Raw genomic sequence first — 23,131 nt, 5'->3', positions numbered from 1 at the left:
AAAACCAAAGCGTTCCGAAACCAAGGCATGCTTTCCCATAGAAAGTAATGTAAAATGGATTAATCCGTTCCAGACTTTTAAAAGCAACCCCTAAAACAGCAATTTAACATGAATTTTACTATCTAACAAGACCACTGATCCATAAAATGAAAGCAATAAACAATGTATAGTCATACCTCGGGTTACAGATGCTTCGGGTTGTGTGATTTTTGGGTTGGGCACTGTGCCGAACACAGAAGTACCGGAACGGGTTACTTCTGGGTTTTGGCGCTTGCGCATGCACAGAAGAGCTAAATCGCACTTTGCGCATGCACAGAAGTGCCAAATCGCGGCGCTGCGGGTTGTGAACGTGCTTCCTGCACGGATCACGTTCGCAACCCGAACAGCCATTGTACTGCAGTCACACAATCAATCAATCAATCAATAAATCAAAATAAAAAAATAAAAAAAATCCTTCCAGTAGCACCTTAAAGACCAACTAAGTTAGTTCTTGGTATGAGCTTTCGTGTGCATGCACACTTCTTCAGATATTTTTCTTCAGAATTTTCTTCAGATATTTTCTTCAGAATTTTTTTATTTTTTTATTTTGTTTTGGAATTTTTTTATTTTGTTTTGGAATTTTTTTATTTTTTTATTTTTTTTTGGAATTTTTTTTATTTTTTTATTTTGTTTTGACTATGGCAGACCAACACGGCTACCTATCTGTAACTGAATCAATCAATCAGTAACTGAACTGGGTTCCACACAGTCACAGTCACAAAACAAAAAAGAGCCGCCAAAACAAAAACGCAAAATAAACAGCAAAAACAGACAGACCTCAGTGAACACTCAAAATGGAAGTGTGGCACTCAAAACAGAGCACGTTCAGCTTCAGAAAAAAAAAAATCACAAACAGGAACACTTACTTGCAGGTTTGCAGTGTTTGGTTTCCAAGTTGTTTGAATACCAAGGCGTTTCAGAACCAAGGTACCACTGTACTGGCATTTAGGGTATGTCCCTTGCAGGTTGGGCTTTAAAGGAAGGACCCCTGACCATTAGGTCCAGTCATGGCTGACTCTGGGGTTGCGGCGCTCATCTTGCTTTACTGGCCGAGGGAGCTGGCGTACAGCTTCCGGGTCATGTGGCCAGCATGACTAAGCCGCTTCTGGTGAACCAGAGCGGCACATGGAAACGCTGTTTACCTTCCTGCCGGAGTGGTATCTATTTATCTACTTGCACTTTGACATGCTTTCGAACTGCTAGGTTGGCAGGAGCAGGGACCGAGCAACGGGAGCTCACCCCGTAGTGTGGATTCGAACCGCTGACCTTCTGATCGGCAAGCCCTAGGCTCTGTGGTTTAACCCACAGCGCCACACACGCCCTAACAGGTCTGGCATTAAGTAACATTAAATAACAGTAGTGACACACGCAAGTCTAGGCAGTGTGCATGGAGGTTCATGGGCTGCCCAGATGACAAGACGCACCCACCTCACCGGCGTCACGGATGCGGTTCAAAGGAAAGCAGAGTAACATGTTTGGCACCAGCTTGGCGGCAAAAGTTGCCAAAAGGAGGAGTACAAGGCGGGGGGCCACTAGGGGGCACATTGGAAGATGGCTGACAATAACATCTCTCTGACCCACACGAGGTAATTTGGAGGCTATGATGGGAGTAATTAGCCTCCCTACCCCCCCCCCCAGGATGGTGGGGGGGGGGACTGCCCTTGCCTGCTGTGCCCTATACCACCCCCGAATTTGTGGGGATGGGGGCACTAGGCACAAAGCCCTCCTGTGGGATTCCGGCACTCCTGGACGCCGTCCCTGATCCACGCCACTAGCTGCAAGAACTTCAAAAGAAACAATTTGGATGAAGGAATGCACATATCTCAAGGAAGGAGGGGGAGTAAAGACTGCTAACAGAAAAGATCTCTGATAAAACAAGACAAGAATAAAACATGAGAAGATACGCCAAGATACGGTATGGCAAATGACTGATGGGGGAGGGGGGAAACTTTCCTTTCTTTCCTTATCGTTTTAAGGACTTAAGCTGTGGATTTAAGGCTGTGTGGAGATAAACTTTCGAACCAAAGCATGTTTTAAGAAGAGTGTGGAATGTATAAGAGCTTTGGAATGACGCAGTTAAAAATGCCGTCGCCATATTGGGAAGTTCTGTCGGAGGACTTAAGTCTGAGAGGAGAAATAGAGAAATAGAGCTGTTTTTATATTGTGGGTGAAACTCCTCAGTGGGACTTAAGAATGACAGTTCTGTAATTAATGATGGAAAGAGAACTCTTATCTATGAAGGTGATGATATATGGAAACCATCTCGATTTGAGGATTGGAAGAACGGAAAATTCACACAGGATTATTATTGGTGTTTATCGGCTTAAGGCTATCAGAAGAGATAATAAAGAAAAGAGAGAAAATATATGAACAAGATGTGATGTGGAAACAGCAAGATAAGACTGGATAGAATTATGAACTCTGTTTGGACTGATTTGGATTGATTTGGACATTAACGCAGTAGCATGAAGATGATCAGAATCCCCCTTCGGATCTTGAAATATGGGTCCCCCCAACAAAATTTAAAATTCGGCTTTGTAATTCGGAATTTATGTGATGTGATTTAATTTGATTTGATTGGCCGGTTAATAAAAATTATTTTTTTAAAAAAAGAAAGGAGGAGTACAAGGCACCATCCAGCCCCGAGAGCCTTCTGGCAGTTCCCTCACTGCGAGAAGTGAGGTTACAAAGAACCAGGCAGAAGACTTTCTCCATGGCAACCACCCTGAGGACATCCCATCAGATGTCAAGGAGATAAGTTAACAATACAACCTTTAGATGACACCTGAAGGCAGCCGTGTAAAGAGAAGTTTTTAATGTTTTAGCATGTTTTTATATATGCTGGAAGCCACCTAGAGTGGCTGGGGTCAAGTCAGATGGGCGGGATACAAATAATAAATAATAATAATTAAAAGCCTCCCTGGAATCAAGGCCCGTATAGTTAAAGCTATGGTTTTCCCAGTAGTGATGTATGGAAGTGAGAGCTGGACCATCAAGAAGGCAGATCGCCAAAGAATGGATGCTTTTGAACTATGGTGCTGGAGGAGACTCTTGAGAGTCCCATGGACTGCAAGAAGATCAAACCTCTCCATTCTGAAGGAAATCAGCCCTGAGTGCTCACTGGAAGGACAGATCCTGAAGCTGAGCCTCCAAGACTTTGGCCACCTCATGAGAAGAGAAGACTCCCTGGAAAAGATCCTGATGTTGGGAAAGATGGAGGGCACAAGGAGAAGGGGATGACAGAGGACAAGATGGTGGGACAGTGTTCTCGAAGCTATGAACATGAGGGAGGCAGTGGAAGACAGGAGTGCCTGGCGTGCTCTGGTCCATGGGGTCACAAAGAGTCGGACACGACTAAACCACTAAAAAACAACAGCAGAATCAAGTTCTCAGGGCCACTAACAGCAAAAACAAAGGCCAAATTTTAATTCATACAATAAAACTCACTATGTCAAAGCAACATCAAAGCAGTTTGCAGTTGTGAAGCCTGGCTAGGCAGGACCCGCCTTTGGCCAAGCCCGACAGAGTGTCTTCCCCTAATACTAGATTTTCTAGTTCAAGATGCATCAAAGACACTTTTGCAACCTGCTCCCAGGAGAGTTTGCAGTTCTTCCCCCTTTTGCACCCTCTGCCTGCCAACCACGCTTCCTTGCTGGCGGTCGGGGTGGGGAGACGTTTCCCCCGCCTCCCTGGTGTCTGGCTCCTTGCCCCAAACACCTTGACCTAATTTCCTTGCCAACTTGGAAGCCTCCTTGGCACAGGTATGAGATCTGGCTCGCTCAACCGGCTCGGAGCAGCTGCCTTTCCCCAGCTTGAGCTGGGCGGAGCCTGCAGCCCCGTCCGACTCGCCTCCGGGACATAAAAGGAAAGACGGAGGCTCGCGACCTCTTTTGCTCTGCAGCGGGGGGTTGCAAAACAAAAAAAAAGAGGGAGTCATCTGCAAACGGTGGCCATGGCTTCCTTGTTCGCGGGCGAGCTGGCCCGCAGCCCCCGCCGCCGAAGGAGCACCAGAACTTGCTGCCAGAGGTGCCTGCCAGCTTTGCCCAGCAACGAGCCAAGGTAAGGGACGGGAGGAGATCCGGGGTGGGAGAGGTATCCCTTGCCCCGAGGATGCTGCAAGGATGCTCGCGCGCGCCCTGGACCAGCAGCCCACGTGGCCCGACCTAGTCGCCGCCGAGGCCGGAGAAGTGGCTTCACCATTCGGTCCTCGTGCCTGGCAAACTTGGCTCCGGAGTCGCTCCTGATCGCCTGCCAATAACGGCCGGTTTACACCAGTAGCGCGCGCGTTTTCCTTCGTCCGTTCCCAGCGCCTTTCGGATTGGAAAGCAAAGACGCGGCTGGTTGCGTTCTCCGTTCTTTTATTCCCATTTTAAGTAAAGAGGTCGCTTCTAGTTAGGAAACATCCCCCCCCCCTTTTTTTAATTCCCTGTTTTTAAAAAGAACAGCTCACTTCTGTTTTCTAGTTGGGAAACATCTGGTTTCCTCCCCCCCCGCCCCCTTTATTCCCGGGTTGTTGTGTTTTAAAAATGAGAATAAAAGCTCGCTTCTGCTTTCTGTCGCGCGTAGAACATGCAGCCCCAGCCCAAGTTAACGTGGACTCCGAAGCAAAGCAAGCGGAGCCCAACAATATTTGCTCCAAAATTATTTGTTGCATTACACCCCACTTCCCTTCCCTGGAGCTCCAAGTGGCCTATGTGCATAGTACATTTTATCCTCACATCCCTGTCTACACGGTGACTGGCCAAAGGTCACCCCGTAAGCTTCATGGAAAGGTGTGGGGTGGAATTTGAACCCCGGTCTCTCCCAGTTCCTAGTCCCCAAACAGATTGCATGTTTGCAACACTGTAGCCCCTGCTAAGTTTCTCAAATCGAAACGCCCTTGAATCGAATTTTGATCATCCGGAACGTTCGAAGAGGTTTACTCCGGAGCGAGTGTGTCTAGACACGCGGGCGCAAGCCCCTCCTTCCGCGGAAGCGTCTTTGGGATGGAGACCGCCGGAAATTCAAAGCCGCTACCTAAGAAGTCCAGTTTTGCCAGAGCGCTCAGCATTCAAGGGTGTGGGGCTTTGGAGAGACCCTAGGAAACCGGGGGGCAGTTACTCCCGAGTAAACGCTCTCCTGGGGTTGCTGATCAGCCGCTTGCAACAGCAGGGCCTGTTCCCGAGTCAAGGCGGTGCAGAAGGGAGCGCGCAAAATCCACTTCTCCGCCTCCGGGGCTTTCCTATTCGCTGCGTCAATTCCTGCTCAAGAGGAAACCCATTTCCAGCTCGAGAGGCTTGGAAAGATGCCTGGATGGGCGGCACCCGCTTCTTTTCCCACTGGCCCCGTGCGCTGTCAGTCAGAATCAGTTTCCGTATTCAAATGACAGAGTAAACTAGGGTGGGGCTTGGAAAGTTTATTAGCAGCCTGCAGCTGTGAGTCACAAGCTAGGGGAGCAGCAACAGCTGGTTGTTTGCAACTGAGTTGTTCCTTTTTCTCTTGCAGCAAACCCATGGCCAAGCAAGCCTCTTTTGCCCGGTCCTTGCCCCCTGCTACTACCATCAAGGAGGAGCTTCTGTGCCCCATCTGCTACGAGCCCTTCAAGGACGCCGTCACCCTCCGCTGCGGGCACAACTTTTGCAAAGGCTGCGTCAGCCGGTCCTGGGAGGACCAGGCCCACCATGTCTGCCCGGTGTGCAAGGCAGCCTGCTCCCCTGAGGAGCTCCGCACCAACCACACCCTGGCCAACATTGTGGAGATGTTCCTCTTGCAGGAGAAGAAACAGCAGCAGCAGCAGGGTGAGGCTGGGGAGTCCTCTGCCCGCTGTCCTGTGCACGGAGAGGAAGCCAAGCTCTTCTGCCTGGAGGACAAGGAGCTGGTCTGCTTTGTGTGCCAAAGCTCCAAGCAGCATGCGGACCACAGGATGAAGCCTGTGGCAGAGATGGCTAAGAACTACAGGGTAAGCTCCCCTGGGGGTCTGGATGGTGCGAGAAGGTCCTCTGAGAGTTGGCTGGCTCTCCTTCATTGGAGGTTTCTAAGCAGACCTTAAAGGGATGCGGGTAGTGCTGTGGTCTAAACCATAGAGCCTAGGACTTGCCGATCAGAAGGTCAGCAGTTCGAATCCCCGCCACGGAGTGAGCTCCCATTGCTCGGTATCAGCTCCTGCCAACCTAGCAGCTCGAAAGCACATCAAAGTGCAAGTAGATAAATAGGTACCACTCCGGCGGGAAGGTAAAAGGCGTTTCTGTGCGCTGCTGCTCTGTTTCGCCAGAAGCGGCTTAGTCCTGCTGGCCACATGACCCGGAAGCTGTACGCCGGCTCCCTTGGCCAGTAAAGCGAGATGAGCGCCGCAACCCCAGAGTCAGCCACGACTGGACCTAATGGTCAGGGGTCCCTTTACCTTTAAGCAGGCCTTTGAATGGCCACCTATCAGGGGTTTTTTAGTTGTGATTTCAGGGGGCTGGACTAGATAACTCTTGGGGTCCCTTCCGACTCTACAATTCCCAGATGCTATAAGAGGGAGGAGCTGTGTGTGATTTGAGATCAGCCCACACTGGATGTGGAGAACCTTTGGCCTGCTACAATTCCCATTGACCCTGGCTGTGCTTGCTGAAGTTGGTGGGAGCTGTAGTTCAGTAACACTTGGGAGGCCCAAAGATAGATGGACTAGGAGCGTATCATGTTCTACCTTGGCTGCACACAAAGGCTGCTTTATATCTCTGGAAAACCCCCTTCTGATTTAGCAGTGCTAGCCTCTGTACCCACCCTTGCCCATCTTTTAGGCCAGACAGCATGTTGCGTCTGAAGGCAGACCTGTTTAGGGAAGCTTTTAAGGTTTAATACAGTGGTGCCCCGCAAGACGAAAAACTCGCTAGATGAAAGGGTTTTCCGTTTTTCGAGGTGCTTCGCAAGACGAATTTCCCTATGGGCTTGCTTCGCAAGACGAAAACGTCTTGCGGATTTGCTTCCTTTTTCGTAAAACCGTTAATACCCAGGCAATCCGCGCTCCGCAAGACGAAAAAATCGCAAGACGAAGCGACTCGCGGAACGAATTAATTTCGTCTTGCGAGGCACCACTGTAGGTTATTGTATTTTAATATTCTGTTGGAAGCCGCCCAGATTGGCTGGAGAAACCCAGCCAGATGGGCAGGGTATAAATAATAACGTATTATTATTATTATTGTGTTTGCCATAGTGATGATGGGCACCCACTGGCGAGTTCCTCTCCCAGCCACCATAATATACACAAACACCACTAGCTGCATAAATTGGGGCTGCCCCACGTCAAAGCCTTCTCCTTGCCAATGATTGGGGGTATAGGAATTTGTTGCATGAGGACCTTGCTTCGTGTGACATGAGTGATGTTTGTTCCTCCCCCGGGAGGTTGCGGACTGTCCTTCCTTAGAGGTTTTTAAGCAGAGGCTGGATGGCCACCTGCCACGTATTATCTAGTTGCGATTCCTGCATTGCAGGGGGTTGAACTAGATGACCCTTGGGGTCCCAACTCTGATACCCCCATAGCAAATGGCATGGGGAGGGCTGTAGCTCAGTGACAGAGCAACCACTTTTCATGCAGAAAGTCACAGGTTCGGTGATTTGATACCAGTTAATAATAATAAATAATAATAATAATAATAATTTATTTATACCCCGCCCATCTGACTGGGTTTCCCCAGCCACTCTGGGCGGCTTCCAACAGAACATTAAAATACAATAACCTATTAAACATTAAAAGCTTCCTTAAACAGGGCTTCCTTCAGTTGTCTTTTAAAAGTAAAATAGTTGTTTATTGCCTTGACATCTGACGGGAGGGCGTTCCACAGGGCGGGTGCCACCACCGAGAAGGCCCTCTGCCTGGTTCCTTGTAACTTGGCTTCGTGCAGCGCAGGAACCACCAGAAGGCCCTTAGCACTGGATCTCAGTGTCCGGGCAGAATGATGGGGGTGGAGACGCTCCTTCAGGTATACTGGGCCGAGGCCGTTTAGGGCTTTAAAGGTCAGCACCAACACTTTGAATTGTGCTCGGAAACATACTGGGAGCCAGTGTAGGTCTTTCAAGACCATTGTTATATGGTCTCGGCAGCCACTCCCAGTCACCAGTCTGGCTGCTGCATTCTAGGTTAGTTGTAGTTTCCGGGTCACCTTCCAAGGTAGCCCCACATAGAGCGCATTGCAGTAGTCCAAGCGAGAGATAACTAGAGCATGCACCACTCTGGCGAGACAGTCTGTGGGCAGGAAGGGTCTCAGCCTGCGTACCAGATGGAGCTGATAAACAGTTAAGATCCCAGGCATCTCCAATTAAGGCTAGGGAAGGGAGACTTTTGTCAAAGAGCCTTTGCCAGTCAGTGCAGAAAAGGCTGGGCTAGTTTTAGAGTCCTGCCTGGTAATGAGAGATGCTGGGGACCTTCTGTACGTAAAGCAGTTGTTCTGCAGCTGAAGTACAGTTCTTCTCTGGACCAGTGGATTGGACTGATGGAGTTTAAGGATTTAGGGGCTGCTGAGGTGCCAGAAAACATCCTTTTTCCTGCTGTTGAAGTAAAATACAACTCATCTTGACTACTGCAACATAGGCATATATTCATGCATTAAAAACCCAAACAAACTCACAAATGCTCCCTTACGAAAGCCGAGTACCACAATCACTAAAATGACATGCGCTTTTTTAAAAAAAACTTGCAGAAGTGTTTATATTTTAATGTTATAACCCCATTTTCCACCACAACATTCTCCAGGGTGGTTGCAGAAACACAGAGCTTTGGTTAGATGGAAAACAGCAGCAACTTGGATCCTGCAACTATTTCCAGCTTAACGTATCTCGCCATCTGTAATACTTCCTCCAATTCAAAAGTTGGGGAAATGTTCCCAAAATAAAAATGCCCACTTGATGATGGAATGAGATAATGAAGTAGCCAGGCAGTTTCTGAGGGAGAGGGTTTTCAACTACAGAATCAGAGCCCTCCTGAATCATCAGGAGATCCACTGAAGTCCCCATTTAGGGTGCTGACTCTTCAGCAGATGACGACCGCATATTTTAAAGCTTTTCCCCTAGAGAACCTATGGCTCTCCAAGCCCCAGTCGTGGGGAGATGTACTCCAGCCCGAGAGCAACTGTGTGGACCCACAGAACTTATCTCTGAAAAACTCCATGTGGATGTTGTAGGGCTTGCAAGCTGACTTGCAAAATAAAAATTCGAAATCTCTACAAACCAGATGGAAATCCAGTGTAACGTGCCAAAGTTGCTAAACCTCCATGGGTGGGGCGAACCAGATTTTGTGCCAAGTTTCCTGTTGCTGTGTGAAATGCCAACAATATTGCTGGTCTCAGTTTGGCAAATTTTGTTGGTTCCTGGCTATTTCCCATGTGGGTATTCTAAAACGTTTTGCAATATACTGAAAACGAGCCTTGGAACCACCAGTAGTGGGTTGCCTTGATTTTGGGGTGTATCTCAAGATAGTGATGCAGTCAAGCTTTGCTTTGGAACTGAGGCTCCGAATGGATTTTGAGTCCCATGGGGAGAGGCTCTTTGAGATGGTTGTATCGGCTTGCTGTATTGAAAGATGGCTGTTGTGGCTTGGAAGAAAGGATAGTGAGCTAGAGATGGGTTTTGAAGTGGTGGGAAGGGATACTGGAGGCTAAAGGAAGTGGTGTGCATTTTGAGTCACACTTTCCCGGCGAAGTTTCCATCTGTCTCTGACACAGTATGAGTTTGCTGTGAGTCACCCAGCCTCATGTCTAATTCCAGTCTCCATGGGTTAGGAGGGAGAACTGCATGGTATATAATTCAGTGTGTAAGAATGACAAATTGGGCTTGTGTTTTGGAGAGCACCCCCCCAGGTTCTGAAGATAATAGTGTAAACCAGAAACCACCAGGGCCATGTGATGTGTTTTGCCCCCAAAGCACTTCTGTCTGTCCCCTGACAGCCCTCTAAGGCACAATGAAAGGTTCACCCACGGTTTCACAAATGTAGAATATAAGTGTTCTTGAGCTATTAATAATTTGATTCCATGTGTCCTAGAAATGTTGCATGGTTCTTGAGATTTTGCATATAGTGGAAAGCTTGGTGTGCATGCTTCATCTAACCCCTGGTACTCAAAACAGCAATACCTTTCCTGTAAGGGATGTGGGTGGCGCTGTGGGTTAAACCACAGAGCCTAGGACTTGCCAATCAGAAGGTCGGTGGTTCGAATCCCTGTGACAGGGTGAGCTCCCGTTGCTCGGTCCCTGCTCCTGCCAACCTAGCAGTTCGAAAGCACGTCAAAGTGCAAGTAGATAAATAGGTACCGCTCCGGCGGGAAGGTAAACGGCATTTCCGTGTGCTGCTCTGGTTCGCCAGATGCGGCTTAGTCATGTTGGCCACATGACCCGGAAGCTGTACGCCAGCTCCCTCGGCCAGTAAAGCGAGATGAGTGCCACAACCCCAGAGTTGGCCATGACGGGACCTAATGGTCAGGGGTCCCTTTACCTTTAAGGCCAATGTGATGATGATGCCTGACCACTCATAGTGGTGGGAGTTTGTATTGCTAGCCACACTTGTGGGTCCCAGTTCTGTCTCTATCCATTCATTGACCACAAACTTGACATGAGCCAACAGTGTGACACGGCAGCTAAAAAAGCCAATGCAATTCTGGGCTGCATCAATAGGAGTATAGCATCTAGATCAAGGGAAGTAATAGTGCCACTGTATTCTGCTCTGGTCAGACCTCACCTGGAGTACTGTGTCCAGTTCTGGGCACCACAGTTCAAGGACACTGACAAACTGGAACGTGTCCAGAGGAGGGCAACCAAAATGGTCAAAGGCCTGGAAACGATGCCTTATGAGGAACGGCTAAGGGAGCTGGGCATGTTTAGCCTGGAGAAGAGGAAGTTAAGGGGTGATATGATAGCCATGTTCAAATATATAAAAGGATGTCACATAGAGGAGGGAGAAAGGTTGTTTTCTTCTGCTCCAGAGAAGCGGACACGGAGCAATGGATCCAAACTACAAGAAAGAAGATTCCACCTAAACATTAGGAAGAACTTCCTGACAGTAAGAGCTGTTCGACAGTGGAATTTGCTGCCAAGGAGTGTCGTGGAGTCTCCTTCTTTGGAGGTCTTTAAGTAGAGGCTTGACAACCATATGTCATGAGTGCTCTGATGGTGTTTCCTGCTTGGCAGGGGGTTGGACTCGATAGCCCTTGTGGTCTCTTTCAACTCTATGATTCTATGATTCTATGATTCTAAGAGTTTGGATTTGATATCCTGCTTTATCACTACCCGAAGGAGTCTCAAAGCGGCTAACATTCTCCTTTCCCTTCCTCCCCCACAACAAACACTCTGTGAGGTGAGTGGGGCTGAGAGACTTCAAGGAAGTGTGACTGGCCCAAGGTCACCCAGCAGCTGCATGTTTAGGAGCGGAGACGCGAACCCGGTTCCCCAGATTACGAGACTACCGCTCTTAACCACTACACCACACTGGCTCTTAACCACTACACCACACAGGGAGCCTGAAGATGAGCTGTTTGTAGCTGTTCTGTTTTTTGAAGATTCATGATTATTCTGTGACAGATGTGCAGCCAACTACTGCTAGGGACTGCTGCTCAGGCATTTCAGGAGAGTTAATTCTGTATTGTAATAGATGAGGTTTCCCTTTTCCTAGAAATAGGAAACATGTAGTATAGGACGCTAAGCTCTTTCTTCTCTGCCTTAATTCCAGGCTAAGTGCAAAGACATGGAAAGCTCCCTGCAGGACAAGGTGCAAGAATTTGGAAGAATAAAGTCTGATTACAGGCTCATTGCAAACCACAACAAGGTGAGCATCTGGCTCTGAGCTTCCAATTGTGCAGCGCACTGTTCTAGGGCACACCTCCAGGAGACCTTCCCTTCCACCATGCTTGTGTGTGGCTATGGATTGGGAGGGACGAGTGTCCTGTTCCGTATTCAAGCCTTCCCTGCTCTGTACTGTGAATATATTTTATATTTTTATGTTCTGAACCACCCTGTGATCGATGACTGGCAGTGGTGTGGGTTGTGAAACACAAGAGCAGTCAAGTACAACATTCCTAGAGTGAACATGTTTACACATGGGGAGGAATGTTTGTCCAGCCAGCAGGTAAACTTCCTGTTTCCTTCTGGGCTGGGACAGACTTCCTCTGCATGGGACTAGAGGTGGGCGAGGCCTCACCTGTGCAGGTAACGACAAAAGCACAGGGCAGGACAGCCTTCTGTTTTAGACTACATGCGTTGAAGAAGCAACATCTGCTTAGCCAAAGATGCCTTCTTGCCTTCCAGCCAAGAGAGGACAAAGGGACTGTCCCCTTATGAGATAGTTTCCAGGTGTATGTTACTTTTCTAAGCCTTCTGGGATCTGATTGTGAACACAATGTGAGTGAGTAAACTCTTTTTATACTTTTATAGAAGACTGTGCCGTGTCTTATCTTTTATGAGGGAATAAGGGGAAAATACCAGAACAGTTATTATAGAGGCTTTAGCGAGCCTGAGCAAATGCATCTGCTGTGAGTTTAAAAAGGGGGATGTTACTCTGCTAAATTGTGAACTTGTTTATAAAAGTTGGAAAGGCTACAATCAAACAATATATCCTCTCCTGCATCCCTGAACATTCCCACAAGTGGCTCCCCAGGGTTTCAGGCAGCGGGCATTCCCAACCTTGCCTGTAATTGCTGGGAATATAACCTGGGACTTTTTGCATACCAAGCCTGTGCTCTACCACTGAGCTATGGCCTTCCCCAACTCTGGCTGAAGCTATTTCTGCCACTGCCGCAGTAGCTCAAGAGAAGCTCTGATGTGTAAGGTCTCTTTTGCATATTGCGTTGTGTTGCACTACAGTGGTGTATATTTGCTTGCAAACTCTTAGAACTATTTAATAATAATAATAATAATAATAATAATAATTTTTTATTTATATCCCGCCCTCCCCAGCCGAAGCCGGGCTCAGAGCGGCTAACAACAGTAAAAATAACACAGTTTACATAAAATCACAGGTGGCGCTGTGGGTTAAAGCCTCAGCGCCTAGGGCTTGCCGATTGAAAGGTCGGCGGTTCGAATCCCTGCGGCGGGGTGCGCTCCCGCTGCTCGGTCCCAGCGCCTGCCAACCTAGCAGTTCGAAAGCACCTCCGGGTGCAAGTAGATAAATAGGGACCGCTTACCAGCGGGAAGGTAAACGGCGTTTCCGTGTGCGGCTCTGGCTCTGGCTCTGGCTCTGGCCAGAGCAGCGATGTCACGCTGGCCACGTGACCTGGAAGTGTCTCCGGACAGCGCTGGCCCCTGGCCTCTTAAGTGAGATGGGCGCACAACCCCAGAGTCTGTCAAGACTGGCCCATACGGGCAGGGGTACCTTTACCTTTACCTTTTACATAAAATCACAATCAATTAGTTGAAATACATTCTAAAATCAATTCATTCTAAAATCAATTCAGAGTCAAATTAATGGCAACCATTGGGCTAGAGTTCTATGAGGATTACAGAAGGAGGGGGCCAGACTGTGCCTTGGCCCAAAGGCCAGGTGGAACAGCTCTGCCTTGCAGGCCCTGTGGAAAGATGTCAAGTCCCGCAGGGCCCTAGTCCTTTGTGACAGAGCGTTTCACCAGATTGGGGCCACAGCCGAAAAAGCCCTGGATCTGGTTGAGACCAGCCTAACCTCCCTGTGGCCCAGAATCTCCAAGATGTTTTTATTTGAAGACCGTATGGTCCTCTGTGGGACATACCAGGAGAGGCGGTCCCGTAGGTACGAGGGTCCTAGGCCGTATAGGGCTTTAAAGGTTAAAACCAGCACCTTAAACCTGATCCTGTACTCCACCAGGAGCCAGTGCAGCTGGTAAAACACCGGGTGCTGAGGAATTATAAAAGTCCTAAGAGTCCTAAGGACCTTATTGATTCCCACTTACAAGATCTCTGTTATGGCTTGCGTCTCTTATTCTGCAGAACTGTCCTGCATTTGAAGCTACATCCTTGCTTTATTTTGTCTTTCTTTCTCTCCCCTGATACCTATCCTCAGGAAGAAAGTGCTAGATTGGAGAAGGAGATTAAAAAGCAGTTTGAACAACTGCACAAGTTCCTGCAGAATGAGGAGAAGACTATGCTGGAAGAGTTGCGGGAGGAGGCGCAGAAGAAGCAGGACCTGATTGAAGACAAAATCAGGAAGCTATCAGAAGAAAGCAATGTCTTGGTACAGGAAGTTGGCCAGCTACATGCTGACCTGAAAGAGGATGACGTTTCCTTCCTCAAGGTAAAGCTGGTGGGCATCTGGCTGCATATCCCAAATGAAATGGGAAGATTTCTTCCTTCTGTAAAAGGTAAAGGTAAAGGTACCCCTTCCCGTATGGGCCAGTCTTGACAGACTCTGGGGTTGTGCGCCCATCTCACTCAAGAGGCCAGGGGCCAGCGCTGTCCGGAGACACTTCCGGGTCACGTGGCCAGCGTGACATCGCTGCTCTGGCGAGCCAGAGCCGCACACGGAAACGCCGTTTACCTTCCCGCTGGTAAGCGGTCCCTATTTATCTACTTGCACCCGGAGGTGCTTTCGAACTGCTAGGTTGGCAGGCGCTGGGACCGAGCAGCGGGAGCGCACCCCGCCGCAGGGATTCGAACCGCCGACCTTTCAATCGGCAAGTCCTAGGCGCTGAGGCTTTAACCCACAGCGCCACCTGCGTCCCTTCTTCCTTCTGTACCCCCTCCCAAAAAAAAAAAACCCCTAGTCCTCTGAACAATGCCTCTGATTCTGAAGACTTGTCCTCTTGGTAGGATGGTATACAGCCTTCCCCCAAACCCCCTTGAAACTTTTAATAGAGTTTCTCAGTAATGGTTTCTTCTCTGATTCCACCTTCTTCTTTTTCTTACAGAAACACAAAAACCGGAAACGCAGGTTTGTTGCAATTTATTAGATTTCTTACCTACTGTGAAGGAAATAAAAAGGTAAAGGTAAAGGGACTCCTGACCATTAGGTCCAGTCGTGACCGACTCTGGGGTTGCGGCGCTCATCTCACTTTACTGGCCGAGGGAGCCGGCATACAGCTTCCGGGTCATGTGGCCAGCAGGACTAAGCCACTTCTAGCGAACCAGAGCAGCGCACGGAAACGCCATTGACCTTCCCGCCGGAGCGGTACCTATTTATCTATTTGCACTTTGGTGTGCTTTCGAACTGCTAGGTTGGCATGAGCAGGGACCGAGCAATGGGAGCTCACCCCGTCACCGGGATTCAAACTGCCAACCTTCTGATCGGCAAGTCCTAGGCTCTGTGGTTTAACCTACAGTGCCACCTGAAGGAAATAGCCTGTTTTTAAAACAAAAAATCCTGTATGTGGTTGACTTGGGGATTATGGTATTAATACGTTGCCTCATAGTTTTGCCTGTCAGGAGACACAAGTTGAAAGGTGTCACAAATTAATTAACGGAGGTTTGGATGTTTGTGGGTTAAAATGCAGAACAGGAGGTAACTTCAAGGCTTTAATTAGCCACAACTTGCATTGACATTCAGATCAAGGTGGGTCTCAGAATACAAGGAACACACGCGCTGGCATTTTTTTATGCCTTCTAGCCAATCTAACATATGTAGATAGAAGGGACAGCTCAGTGTGAGGGAAAGCAGGATGCAATTAGTCTATTTTATTCTACTGTACGCTAGTTGCTCAGTTTGGGTAATTGCTCTGTATGCATGTAATCAGTCATATGTTTAACTCCCCCCACCCCAGAACAACAACAATAACTTCATTGTTTTAAAACAACCCATTTGTGTGCATGAATGGGTTCCATCTTCCTTTTGTACTGAATGCAGAAGCTATTCTCAGAACACCACACACAATGGGAAAATGTGTGTGTGTGTTTTTATTTGGACTATTTTATAATCTGCACCGTCAGCACAATCATGGTCTAAGCAGCCTTTCTCAACCTGTGGGTCCCCAGATGTTGTTGAACTACAACTCCCATCACCCCTAGCTAGCAAGGCCAGAGCTCAGGGATGATGGAAGTTGTAGTCCAACAACATCTGGGGACCCACAGGTTGAGAACTGCTGGAGGGCAGCTAACAGAAATGTAATAAAAACAATACACAAATTAAAATAGCAAAAACTTAGGAACATTCCCTCCCTCCAAGAATGGTTAAAATGTTTTTAAAACCCAAAGATTGTAGATTCTGGGATCTTTAAAACCTGGGGGGGGGGTGCATAAATGATAGTAATGAGGGTGCCAATGAAACCACCTTGGGAAGGACGTTCCCATAGGTAAGGAGTCAGCACTGAAAATGCTTTTTCTGCAGTCACCACCTGCTGCTTCTCAAGATAGCAGAGGCCCCCAGAGAAATCTCAGATTTCTGAGCATTGAAGCACCTCTGGAGAAGTGATAAGTGTATGTTTTTAAACATGCAACAAAGAAGGCTCAAATCTTTTTAAATAAAATAGATTTGAGATTCCCACAAATCCTGACTGGGGGAGAGTGTAGGTATGAGATAGGAAGATGGTTGATTTGCAGTCTTTTGAACATTTGCGTGATCCTAGACACTTGCATTCAGAAGGCTTGGGATTGGTCCGTCTATAAGATGCTTGGTTTTTCTAAAACTGGGTCCCCCTTTGCTCACCTCTTCGTTTGTCTGAATTGTGTTTCCTAGAATTGCCTGGACAGTAGAACAGCCAGAAGCAATTCCACCAGGGACACTGATAGAAGTCACCAAGTATTTGGATTCTTTGCAGTATAACGTATGGAAGAAGATGCTGAATATCATCAAAGTTGGTAGGTTTCTTAGATGCCAGGAGAAAAGGAATCTGTGACTCTTCAGCTAATGTTTTCCGACTCCAACTCCCAGCTGATGGAAGCTGTAGGTCAGCAATACCTAGATGAATAAACGTCACTTCATCCCTTCTGTAGAACACATTGAGGTGGCTTATTGCAAGTAGTGGTGATAATTCCATAATGCCCTTTCCTGTAAAAAATAAGTTCCTCTCGTAATGAAAGGATGCATGGAATAAAACCCCTGTAATATTCTACCCCTGCTTGTCCTCCTGACTGCACTGAAATACAAGCTCCAAATGGAGTGCTCAGTTTGCATGCTCTATTCTAAGCAATCCTCAACTTCTGGCACAGAATGTTGTGACAGGGTGTGGGTATGTTACTTTTTAGTGGTGCTCTGTAATATATATTTTACTCTTGAATTGGTTCCTAAGATAACAAGTGACAGAAGTACTCCTGAATTGTACCTGTTTTTGTGGGTGAAAATTTTTCACACCTGAATGAATTATTAGTTAAAGGGACCCCTGACCATTAGGTCCAGTTGTGGCCGACTCTGGGGTTGTGGCGCTCATCTCGCTTTACTGGCCGAGGTATCCGGCGTACAGCTTCCGGGTCATGTGGCCAGCATGACTAAGCCGCTTCTGGAGAACCAGAGCAGCGCACGGAAACGCCGTTTACCTTCCCGCCGGAGCGGTACCTATTTATCTACTTGCACTTTGACGTGCTTTTGAACTGCTAGGTTGGCAGGAGCAGGGACCGAGCAACGGGAGCTCACCCCGTCGTGGGGATTCGAACTGCCGACCTTCTGATTGGCAAGTCCTAGGCTCTTGGTTTAACCCACAGCGCCACCCGCATCCCTCCCAGAACTTTAGGTAAAGGTAAAGGGACCCCTGACCATTAGGTCCAATCGTGGCTGACTCTGGGGTTGCGGCGCTCATCTCGCTTTATCAGCCGAGGAACCGGTGTACAGCTTCCGGGTCATGTGGCCAGCGTGACTAAGCCGCTTCTGGAGAACCAGAGCAGCGCATGGAAACGCTGTTTACCTTCCCGCCAGAGCGGTACCTATTTATCTACTTGTACTTTGTCGTGCTTTCGAACTGCTAGGTTGGCAGGAGCTGGGACCGAGCAACGGGAGCTCACCCCGTCGTGGGGATTCGAACTGCCGACCTTCTGATCGGCAAGTCCTAGGCTCTGTGGTTTAACCCACAGCGCCACCCGCGTCCTGAATGAATTATTATGTCACAATAATAATAAATAATATTTTTTTTATTTGTGCCCCGCCCTCCCTGGCCAGAGCTGTGCTTAGAGCAGCTAGCATCATATAAATAATACAATATGCATAAAAACAAGCAATCAATGGATTAAAATGCATCCCAAAATTAATTCAAATAAATTAAAATTAAAACTGAACAAATGACAATCCTCAGGTTAAAACTGAAAGCGGTTAAATTCCACTCCGAAATCTCCTCTACAGTGCTGAGTATTGTTTGGTAAGCAGCAGCTTATTGTAGCCATCAGAGGGCAGCAGTGCATGGGTAATCTACATCAGCCTGCACCAGCCTGGTGTCCTCCAGATGTTTTGGATAACCCCCATCAGTTCCAGCCAGCACAGCCATGCTAATGGAAGTTGGAGTTCAAAACATCCAGTATTCGTCTTTTTCTTTAATTCTGAAGAAGGGTGCTGACATTTCACAATACTATTCATAGTACAGTGGTAAAGGTAAAGGTAAAGGTACCCCTGCCCGTTTGGGCCAGTCTTGCCAGACTCTAGGGTTGTGCGCTCATCTCACTCTATAGGCCGGGGGCCAGCGCTGTCCGCAGACACTTCTGGGTCATGTGGCCAGCGTGACAAGCTGCATCTGGCGAGCCAGCGCAGCACACGGAACGCCGTTTACCTTCCCGCTGGTAAGCGGTCCCTATTTATCTACTTGCACCCGTGGGTGCTTTCGAACTGCTAGGTTGGCAGGCGCTGGGACCGAACGACAGGAGCGCACCCCGCCGCGGGGATTCGAACCGCTGACCATGCGATCGGCAAGTCCTAGGCGCTGAGGTTTTACCCACAGCGCCACCCGCGTCCCTAATAGTACAGTGGTACCTCGGGTTAAGTACTTAGTTCCGTTCTTAACCTGAAACTGTTCTTAACCTGAAGCACCACAATAATAATAATAATAATAATAATAATAATAATAATAATAATAATAATATTTATACCCCACCCATCTGGCTGAGTTTCCCCAGTTACTCTGGGTGGCTTTAGCTAATTGGGCCTCCTGCCGCCGCCGCGGGATTTCTGTTCTCATCCTGAAGCAAAGTTCTTAACCCGAGGTACTATTTCTGGGTTAGCGGAGTCTGTAACCTGAAGCGTATGTAACCCGAGGTACCACTGTATGTGGGCAGAGGCTTGCAAGTGAATTGAAAACAATACATGTCCCAGGCCTCCATTCTATGTAGTAGGCTGACATGGCTTCTCAAGAGCAAGTTTTCTCATGAGGAAATATCCATTCTTGTGACCTCACTATGCCTGCTGCCTTGTTTTATTCTCCCCTGGCTTTTGTGTGCCAGGAGGTGTCTAGGAGGGGACAAATTGGAATACAGTCATACCTCGGGTTGAAGTAGCTTCAGATTAAGTATTTTCGAGTTGCGCTCCGCAGTGACCCGGAAGTAATGGAGTGTGGTTTTGCCGCTCGTGCATGCGCAGACGCTCAAAATGACGTCATGCGCGGAAGTAGTGAAACGCAACCCGCAGACACGCAGTCGTGTCTTACGTTTACTTCAGGATGCAGACGGGGCATTTACAACAATATAATTATTCCTGCATTGCAGGAGATTGGGCTGGATGATCCTTGGAGTCCCTTCAAACTCTATAAATCTTTTATTCTATTAATTATTAACCTGTTATCAACCTAAAAACTTATAGTTGCTGGAAGGCAGTTATAAATATGAATAAATATGTAACCTAGTAAATTGGAAATAAGGCAGACAAATTACCATATTATTCCGTGTATAAGACACCCCCTATTTTGGGGGACTCCAAATTAAGAAAACACCCCTCAGCACTACCCGTGTATAAGACGAGCCCCAATTTTAAACCTAATTTTTTGGTTAAAAAAACCACCTAGTCTTATACATGGAAAAATATGGTACCTTACAGAGAGTGAATGTGTATTTCTTAATTCACTATAATTAATTATGAGCATAGAGACTGAACATCTTTCCCTAAGAGAGCCAGAACACATATTGTGAAGCAATGAACCAGAGGATACTCCTGCTGGAGGCAGTATCCAATGAACACATCCCATTGGCACAAAAATTTCCATTTGTCTTATGAGTCGGTGAAAATGAAGGGAAGGGGATTCTGTTCGGTCCTAATCAGTACCGGGCTCAACTTGTCTAGAATTTGGTTTCTAACAAGTTGCCAGCCCACTGCCTATAGTCGCATTCAAGTACATTTGTTTCCAGCATCTGACATTATGCCTTTGTAAATGGAAGTTCCAATTTGGCTTCCATCCTTGCTATTTTGCAGCAGGCAAGTCTGTTTTTGACTTGATTTGGTTTGTCTTTTAAATTCCCTCTTGTCATATTCCTCATACTTAACGATTGTCTCCTTTTGCAGTCCCCTTCAGCTTTGATCCCAATACAGCTGAGAGTTGGCTGGAAGTTTCGGATGATCTCACCAGCATTAACACCTGCAACTACAAGCTGGTGGTGGAAGTCCCTGAACGCTTCTCCATGGGCATGCCTTGTGTCCTGGGCTCCAAGAGCTACTCCAAAGGGTCTCACATTTGGGAGGTCGATATTGGCAGCATTGAGTACTGGTACATCGGGGTGGCCAGTAAGTCCTGTGGCCACTACTGGAGCTTTGGCTGCGATTCCAGATTGGGGCTTGGCTACATGTACCGAATGCAGGGTACCAAGAGCAAGAAAAGCCAGTCCTTCCAGGCCGTCCTGTCAGAGACTGGGCGCAGGAAGAACCTCAAGAGAGTGCGAGTGGAGCTGGACTGTGACGAAGGGGAGCTCTCGTTCTACGACACTGAGCAGAAGAGCCACATCTACACGTTCCATGACAAGTTTGGAGAAGTCTTTCCGTACTTCTGCATCTGCAGCGTACATGCCGGGTCACCACCTGAGCCGTTCAAGATCTGCCCGCTTCAGATTCATATCAAGAAAGACTATCCAAACTGAGCTTGTGTTCGGTTTATCCCTCCCTGCGCAAAAGCTTGCCTATCCTACCTAACCAACACTGAGGCAGTAAAGAGAACTTAGACTATTCTTCAATGTTTATGATATGGAGACATTCCCAGCAAGGCCAGGAGAAGTGGCTGTCTTAAGCTGCGGTTTTGGGGTTGCCATTCAGATTTAATCCACTCCGGAAGTTCTACACAATCCTCCTTGTGAACAGAAAAGGGCGCAAGACCAGCTTGCTATGCAGAAACCTCTTTATGTGCAGATAAATAGGGGAGGGGGGGTACTTGAGCTGCCTAGTTAAAACGTGTGTTTGTGTAAGGGGCTGTGTTTTATTCACAGTGCAATCCACGCCCCAACAAATTGGCATGAGCATGACAGCACATGTATGAGATGAATCTAGCATGCTGCTGCCTACGCTTTGAGGTAGTAGCTATGAGAAGGGAGGCGGGAGGCAGGCTGGCTGTCATTTTAATGGGGTGGATGGAGGAATACTGCAAAATGGCTTTCTTGCTGCCTAACCATCTGGCAGAAGCCTGTCCCTGTTCCTCCTCTCTAGAGCAGCAGAGGCGGCTGTAATTAAGCCCTCATCATCAAACCATCTCCTACTCTGCACCAGGCACAGTGAAAGATTTATAGGGGCTTGGGAAAGGGCTTGAAATAGACAAGGCGGGCCCTGATTGGCTCTGATCTGTCAGCATGATGTCACCATCACCCAATCAGAAGATACCACCTCCCCACTGAGCATGTGTTGGAAGTCTAGCCGGGGAATTAATCCTTTTATGGCTCTCGGCTTTGGAGATTTCTAGTTACCTCCTATTTCCTGGCATAGTTTAGAGGGTAAATCTGAACTGTCCCTTATCTCCTGACTCTCAAAGCATTGCTGTACCTTTTTTTAAAAAAAGCTGCATGGCAGGCAGGTATTTCGTCATATGAAGTTTCCTACCCAACCCAATATGAGTGATGGCTCGTTTGGAGTAGGAAAAGCACCTCCTCCCAAAAGCAAAACAAAATGTGACACTTCGTTTGCAGCACCAGAGCTTGAGGAAGATGCTGTATAACTGATGGGGAAGCTTTTTGGCCCACCCCTGCCCTGCAGGTGGGTGGTGCTACTCATCTGTCAAAGTTGGCCTGCAGGGAAATAGTGACCAAACGGAATTGAGCTCCTAGCCTGTCAGCTGGTGGACCAGGGAGTTCAATCCAGCTCTCCACATCCGATGCTGGATGTTGGGCACGTGTTTGTGGTTTGGGGAAAACTGTGTTTCATTCGGGGAAGAATATCTGGCCAAATTTGACCCATGGGCCAGAGGTTCCCTGCTATATACAATGGAGATGGTTTAAACAAATTCTGCATGCTGTGTAGTCCCCATGGAAATAGGTAGGCAGGTTTTTAATCAACATATCTTTTGCTGGGCTGCATGCTGTGAAAAGTGACGGGTTTTTGTCAAGCTGCCTTTAAAAGCCCAGGAACAGGGAAAATCGGTTTCTTTCTGATCTGTTGGCAGCTCCATTTGGAATTGTCCTGGTGGAAGTGTTTTACTCGTTTGCTGGGTCTGCTCACCATATCTGGAGCTGTAAAAGGAATGCCATTTCAGGATAGATGGGCTATGGCTGTTCCTCTCCCAGCTTTGTTTATATGGAGCTCTGCTCACTCATGTGAGCCGGCTTAAGTTCTATAAGCATTTCATCTGCTCTCTTGTGGCATGAATTGTTTAACAGGGAATTGATACTCCTCTCTCTCAGCATATTATCCAGAGCTTTGTACAAAAAAAAATGTTTATATCCAAAACAGCATGTTTTCCTAAACAATGGATTGACATTGTAATTAAAATAAACACTTGTGTAACCTGGTAAGTTGTTCAAAAGGAAACATTGAAATTGATCAGTTCACGTTGCAATTGCATTCAGAACTTTTAACTGACAAACACTCAGGTGCCTTAAAACATTCTGTAGAATGCTACTTGAATGGCAGGTTGGACTTACCATGAAATGTCCTTCTGGTCAGCAGAGAGTGGAGCCCACAAGAAAGAGTTAACTTCTGGAGATAGTCAGCACTGATTGAAGGTTCAGGTGGTGCTGGGCAGCCAGTAGGGGAAGTGGAACCTTACTGCAACTGCCAGTCTTTGAAAAGCTTTGAGGGTGAGGCTGGTCCAACACCTAGCAATAATAACATTGTGAACATAAGACTAACGGTGGGAGATAGTTGGAATCATAGAAT

General features: G+C 47.6%; 1 protein-coding gene across 1 annotated transcript; it reads left to right on the top strand.

Moving 5' to 3' along the window:
* The first annotated feature begins 3,778 nt into the window (after window positions 1–3,778).
* Window positions 3,779–22,763, top strand: TRIM35 (tripartite motif containing 35). Its single transcript, XM_079968766.1, has 7 exons — window positions 3,779–4,098; window positions 5,524–5,977; window positions 11,711–11,806; window positions 14,009–14,239; window positions 14,853–14,875; window positions 16,613–16,734; window positions 20,345–22,763. Exons 1-7 carry the CDS (start codon window positions 3,992–3,994, stop codon window positions 20,911–20,913), a joined length of 1,602 nt encoding a protein of 533 aa, XP_079824892.1. The 5' UTR covers window positions 3,779–3,991; the 3' UTR covers window positions 20,914–22,763.
* The last annotated feature ends 368 nt before the right edge of the window (window positions 22,764–23,131 follow it).

This window comes from Podarcis cretensis (assembly GCF_951804945.1).
Source record: "Podarcis cretensis genome assembly, chromosome: 3".
Lineage (NCBI taxonomy): Eukaryota > Metazoa > Chordata > Lepidosauria > Squamata > Lacertidae > Podarcis > Podarcis cretensis.
This window is presented reverse-complemented; position numbering and strand designations above follow the sequence as displayed.

What these genes read in the sequence shown, in the direction of transcription:
- TRIM35 (XM_079968766.1), top strand. Translation starts at nt 3,992, where the DNA reads ATGGCTTCCTTGTTCGCGGGCGAGCTGGCCCGCAGCCCCCGCCGCCGA. An exon ending in CACAAAAACCGGAAACGCAG is followed by an intron (nt 14,876 to 16,612) that starts GTTTGTTGCAAT and finishes TGTGTTTCCTAG; the next exon opens with AATTGCCTGGACAGTAGAAC. An exon ending in GCTGAATATCATCAAAGTTG is followed by an intron (nt 16,735 to 20,344) that starts GTAGGTTTCTTA and finishes CTCCTTTTGCAG; the next exon opens with TCCCCTTCAGCTTTGATCCC.